General features: G+C 52.6%; 1 protein-coding gene across 1 annotated transcript; it reads left to right on the top strand.

Moving 5' to 3' along the window:
• Positions 1–467: 467 nt before the first annotated feature.
• Positions 468–4,657, top strand: LOC120655951 (beta-fructofuranosidase, cell wall isozyme-like). The gene is made up of 7 exons (XM_039933939.1): positions 468–731; positions 1,407–1,415; positions 1,912–2,765; positions 2,859–3,017; positions 3,438–3,682; positions 3,963–4,053; positions 4,177–4,657. Exons 1-7 carry the CDS (start codon positions 533–535, stop codon positions 4,360–4,362), a joined length of 1,743 nt encoding a protein of 580 aa, XP_039789873.1. The 5' UTR covers positions 468–532; the 3' UTR covers positions 4,363–4,657.
• The last annotated feature ends 934 nt before the right edge of the window (positions 4,658–5,591 follow it).

The following is a 5,591-nucleotide window of genomic DNA, read 5'->3' on the forward strand; positions in this document are numbered from 1 at the left end:
AATAACCGCGTGCCATAATTTTTTTATCCTCTCGTACGCTTTCAACACTCTTGCACGTTTCGTAAAACTGAAGGCCGTACATCCTACAGGAGTAGAATAAGCACATGAAACTACTCCCTAGATCTTTTCATACGAGCAAGTTTCGTACTCCCACACTCTTTGGTGAGCTTCTTCTTCCTCATCTCTGAAGTCTTCGCAGCGATCTCTGAAGTCTACTAGTTGAGTTGCAGTAGTTAAATTTGTTTCTTCATCAGCGACGACCGAGGAGTTTCAGAAGAGGGAAAACCCCGACCTCGGTAACTGGTTGCCGCCCAGTGGCTGGTTTTGGAACGCGATGCACGCTGCTCCAATCGCAGTCAGCTTTGAAACTTATTTTATTGCGAATGATCAGTCGCCAGACGCGCTAAACGTGTAGCAGGTTCTTCCTCTATAAAAACCCACAGCCGGTGCCTGGTCTTCTCGCCACCCATCAGAACCAAAACCATCCCTTTCTCTTCTCCCTCTCCCTCGGCCTGCAGTCTCTCAAGACGTGATGGGGACTCCGCAGCGGGTCCTCCTCGCGCCGTGGGCGCTGCTGGCGGTGGTGGTGGCGGTGCAGCTCGCCGGTGCCTCCCATGTCATCCACCGGAGCCTCGAGGCCGAGGCGGCGCCACCGTCGGTGCCGGCGTCCATTGTCAGCCCCCTGCTCAGGACGGGGTACCATTTCCAGCCGCCTAGGAACTGGATCAACGGTACGGCAGCTGCTTCGTCTCTTGAACCGCATGCCCCTCCTGCCAGCTTTGGCTTTCTATGCTTTGCTTCGCTCTTGTGATCTCTTTCTGTCTCCAAGCTACCCATTCGTAGCTCCCCTGTCCCCATGCGTGCTGGTAGTACTACGAGCAATTGAGGTGTGTGTGTCGGTCAGCAGACCATGGACAGAAATGGTAGTGAATAGGAATGGAGGTCGTTTATGCCAGTAATACCAAACTGAGATCGTCATGGGGATAAGATGGGTGTTTCAAGAAGCTAATATCTCGATAAAATCATTTATAGTGCCTTAGGGGAACAGCAACGAAGTACAGCATGGTAGGAGAGGAATCAAATAAATCTTGTCTAGCCTCGGTAGTTAACAAGGAGCTCTGCAGTTGTTTCCTTTGTCCTGTCTTCAGAAAAGCCTCAGCTGCAGCCTGTCAAGTTTTGATAGTAGCTGACAGTGACAATGAGCAGCTAATAACCAAGACGGATGGTGGTTATATACAATAATACGGCTGCTAGCTATTTGTTTAAGTGATAGACTAATTGCTTTTTTTTGTTCTTATGATGTTGGTTGATGTAAATAAATTTGATTTTAATATGGTTTTGTTTTTTCTTATGTTCCTACGGCCGGTTCTGATTGCTGGGATGGTGGCGAAACTCATCGGTGCCAGATCCGAACGGTATGCCTTATAATTTCCAATCCATCTCTTGTAGCTATCTCTGTATTGTGCTGCCTGCTAGTAGATCTATAATAATGTCTGCAAGTATCATGAATAGCTGTGTTTCTTAATTGTGGGGTGATGAACAGTTTGACATTCAAATGGTGCATGTTCTGATGCCCCGCAGACTCCGCATGAGGAGGCACTGCACACAGGGGATCAGGGATAGGGACGTCCTTTTCCTCTGGGCTCCACAATGGCCTGAATGAGCCGGGTGGAAGCAACATAATTAATGTGCATGTACGAGCAAGAATTTGACTAGCTAGGAAGAATTCAACACATGGCTCAAAAACATGTTGAAAGACAGTAAAGAAAGGAAAAACAAACAGGAACTGATGAGAAGCATGCTTTGCTAGATTCTGTTACCTAAAGTTTTTGGTAGAAAAAGAATACCGACCGAGGACACAATGACAAAAACTTGGAGCTAGCTGACATGGTTGGAATTTTGGAACTGCAGCTCCGATGTACTACAAGGGGTGGTACCACCTGTTCTACCAGTACAACCCCAAGGGCGCGGTGTGGGGCAACATCGTGTGGGCGCACTCGGTCTCGCGCGACCTCATCAACTGGATCGCGCTGGAGCCCGCCATCTCCCCCAGCATCCCCTCCGACCAGTACGGTTGCTGGTCCGGCTCGGCGACGCTACTCCACGACGGCACGCCGGCGATCACCTACACGGGGATCACCCGCCCGAACATCAACTACCAGGTGCAGAACATCGCGTTCCCCAAGAACAAGTCGGACCCGCTGCTCCGGGAGTGGGTGAAGCCGGCGGAGCTGAACCCGATCGCCTTGCCGGAGGGCGACATCAACGCGACGCAGTTCCGCGACCCGACGACGGCGTGGTACGCCGACGGGCACTGGCGGATGCTCGTCGGCGGCGTGCGCGGCACCCGCGGGCTGGCGTTCGTGTACCGGAGCCGGGACTTCCGGCGGTGGGCCCGCGCCAAGCACCCGCTGCACTCGGCGCTGACGGGGATGTGGGAGTGCCCGGACTTCTTCCCGGTGTCCGGGTCCGGGCAGGAGGAGGGCCTCGACACCTCCGAGGCCGGCGCCAAGTACGTGCTCAAGAGCAGCCTGGACCTCACCCGGTACGACTACTACACCGTCGGCAGCTACGACTGGCGCAAGGACCGGTACGTGCCGGACGACCCCGCCGGCGACGAGCACCGACGCCGCTACGACTACGGCAACTTCTACGCGTCCAAGACGTTCTACGACCCGGCGAAGCGGCGGCGCATCCTCTGGGGCTGGGCCAACGAGTCCGACAGCGTGCCCGACGACAAGGCCAAGGACTGGGCCGGCATCCAGGTACTGCTGCTCGGAAACTTCGGAGCTCTGAATTGAAGCGTCGGTGTGGTGGCAATGTTTGTTTGACCCGATCGTGCTCGTGGCCGCGCGCAGGCGATCCCCAGGAAGATCTGGCTGGACCCCAGCGGGAAGCAGCTGCTGCAGTGGCCGGTCGAGGAGTTGGAGGAGCTCAGGGGCAAGCCCGTCAGCGTCGCCGGCAAGGTCGTCAAGCCCGGCGAGCATTTCGAGGTCACGGGCCTCGCAACTTACCAGGTCAGTAGTGAGTAGTGACTAGTGAGTCCTCTAGTCCAGCCAAGATCCGCTCGCCCATGACTTGTCGGCGTTGATCCTTACAGACATGCCTTGCTTGTCTTGCCCCGCCACTTGCGCTGCGCACGCCCGTAGTCGCCGTTCGTCCTCGCCATCGCCCGTGCCGCGCCATCGCCGTCACGGCGCGGCTAGCTCCCATCAGTTCCAGTTCACATGTGCACCTGGGCTTCTTGGACCCTCTCGTTTCTTCTTCTAGAGAGCGGCGGGGAAAAAACCTAACCTTTAGTGGTTTGTCTACTCACGTGTGAAATAACGCCAAATCCGGAGAAACTGATCAAGAGAAATTCCGGAGAAACTTTATTTTAACGCTGACTAATCTGCTGATGATGACTGATCTGATCTCGATCGATCCGGTGATGGCAGGCTGACGTGGAGGTGAGCTTCGAGGTGTCGAGCCTGGACAGGGCGGAGCCCTTCGACCCGGCGTACGCCGACGACGCGCAGAAGCTGTGCGGCGTCAAGGGCGCCGACGCCAAGGGCGGGGTGGGGCCCTTCGGCCTGTGGGTGCTGGCCTCTGCCGACCTGCAGGAGAAGACGGCCGTCTTCTTCAGAGTCTTCAAGGACGGATACGGCAAGCCCATGGTGCTCATGTGCACCGACCCCACAAAGTATGGCCGCCTCAACTGCTGCTCCCTCGCTCACACCATCATGCATCCTTCCCCCTTCTCACAAGAAAACACACTGCCCATGTGGACAAACAACATTCAGGACAGAATTGAAGAACATGCATTCCCCCATGCATGTCCGGGGCAGCATAGATCACCCAGCCATGGCATTTTAGACATTTTTCTTCTTCTCAAGTACACAATTTACTGGCCCTCAAAAAAGTACACAATTTACTGATGACTTTTTTTTTCTTCCTTCCTTCTTCCCGCGCCGATCGAGCAGGTCGTCTCTTAGTCCAGACCTGTACAAGCCGACCTTTGCGGGCTTCGTCGACACCGACATTTCAAGCGGGAAGATCACTCTCAGGAGCTTGGTATGTCCATGATGCCCTTTCTAACAAGCAACCTCACTTTGACCCTCGAGCTCATAGCTTTATTGACAACCACAGCTATATGTGTATGTGTTGATCCATCCCTTGTTTTCTTATGTGGCGTAGATCGACCGATCCGTGGTGGAGAGCTTCGGAGCAGGAGGCCGGACTTGCATCCTGTCAAGAGTCTACCCCTCCATCGCTATCGGGAAAGACGCGCACCTTTACGTCTTCAACAATGGGGAGGCGGACATCAAGGTGTCGCACCTGACTGCCTGGGAGATGAAGAAACCGCTCATGAACGGCGCCTAAGCAGTTTACCCCGTGACCCTTATTCGTTTTCTTTGACACGGCTGCTTTAGAGTTGATTGTTATTGTTGACGTCCTTCATTGATCAAGAAGTAATGACAAGTTTGAGTCGTTACTTCTGATAGATTTGAAAGGATCGAGGCCCAAGAAAGGAGGGTTGAATTGGGACTTTTTCAAATTTCTAGAGAGTCCTTAACCTAGACTAGTATTTTCCAATCTACAAATTTGAAACCTACTGACTAGCAAAGGGTCCTTAGGTAGGAGAACATACTAACATGATCATCTTTCCTAGGAAGAACCACACTAGCAAGAACATTCTAGTCAAGAGATCAAACTATCATGTCATTGTCCTAGTCAAACAAACAAGCAAAGAAGAGCAAGATCACAAAAAGAAAATTTAATGCTTGAATGTAAATGCGAAGGACACGAGACAACCGGATTTTTTTCCGTGGTATCGAGGAGTTAACGCTCCCCCTAATCCACGTTGGAGCACCCACACAAGGGTATCGCTCCCTTGCTTCACCAAGGAGCAAGTGATCACTAAGAATGCTTCTTCTCCATCTCCGGAACGGCGAACTTCACACCGTGTACAAGCTTCTTGTCTTGGGGCTCCCACAAACTCCAAGAGCTCACCAAGAACCTCCCGATCACTGAGACCGGCTAGGTGCCGTCAAACACCAAGAGTAACAAGCTCCTAAGCCTTCACTTGACCTACACTCAGTTGGCTCTAGCTCAAACACACTTGGTACACTTGCAAAGGTTGAATTCTTCAAGGTTGAAGCAGCAATCAATGCACTAGATCTTCACTCTTTTGCTCAAAGCACTCTCTCTTCTTCTCAAGGGTGGCCTCAGGTATTCAATACATCAAAGGCAGTTCAAATGAGCCAGGGGGTGCCCTTATATAGAGTGGAGAGGGTCACATAGCCGTTGGAAGTCCACTGCAAAAAATCGTGACCATCGGAAGAACCGACGGGTGAGAAATTGAAGGCATCGGTTCAACCGGTCTCTCTGTGTCCAAATAGTAGCCATTGGAGGTTCTGACACAGTATCCAGGCTTGCGTCATTGCACCGGTGCATGATCCGTAGGGGCACCGGTTCAACCAGTGCTGAAGAGGTTCACTGATCAACTCAAACAAGCTTTCTGGAACATACTACATCCAATGCACCGATGGTTGATTCTTAAGCGTTGGTTCAACCGGTGCTGAAGACGAGTTGAGGTCCACCAAAACATG

This window comes from Panicum virgatum, chromosome 1N (genome assembly GCF_016808335.1).
Source record: "Panicum virgatum strain AP13 chromosome 1N, P.virgatum_v5, whole genome shotgun sequence".
In the NCBI taxonomy this organism is placed as follows: Eukaryota; Viridiplantae; Streptophyta; class Magnoliopsida; order Poales; family Poaceae; genus Panicum; species Panicum virgatum.

What these genes read in the sequence shown, in the direction of transcription:
- LOC120655951 (XM_039933939.1), top strand. Translation starts at nt 533, where the DNA reads ATGGGGACTCCGCAGCGGGTCCTCCTCGCGCCGTGGGCGCTGCTGGCG. An exon ending in CGGGCCTCGCAACTTACCAG is followed by an intron (nt 3,018 to 3,437) that starts GTCAGTAGTGAG and finishes CGGTGATGGCAG; the next exon opens with GCTGACGTGGAGGTGAGCTT. An exon ending in ATGTGCACCGACCCCACAAA is followed by an intron (nt 3,683 to 3,962) that starts GTATGGCCGCCT and finishes CCGATCGAGCAG; the next exon opens with GTCGTCTCTTAGTCCAGACC.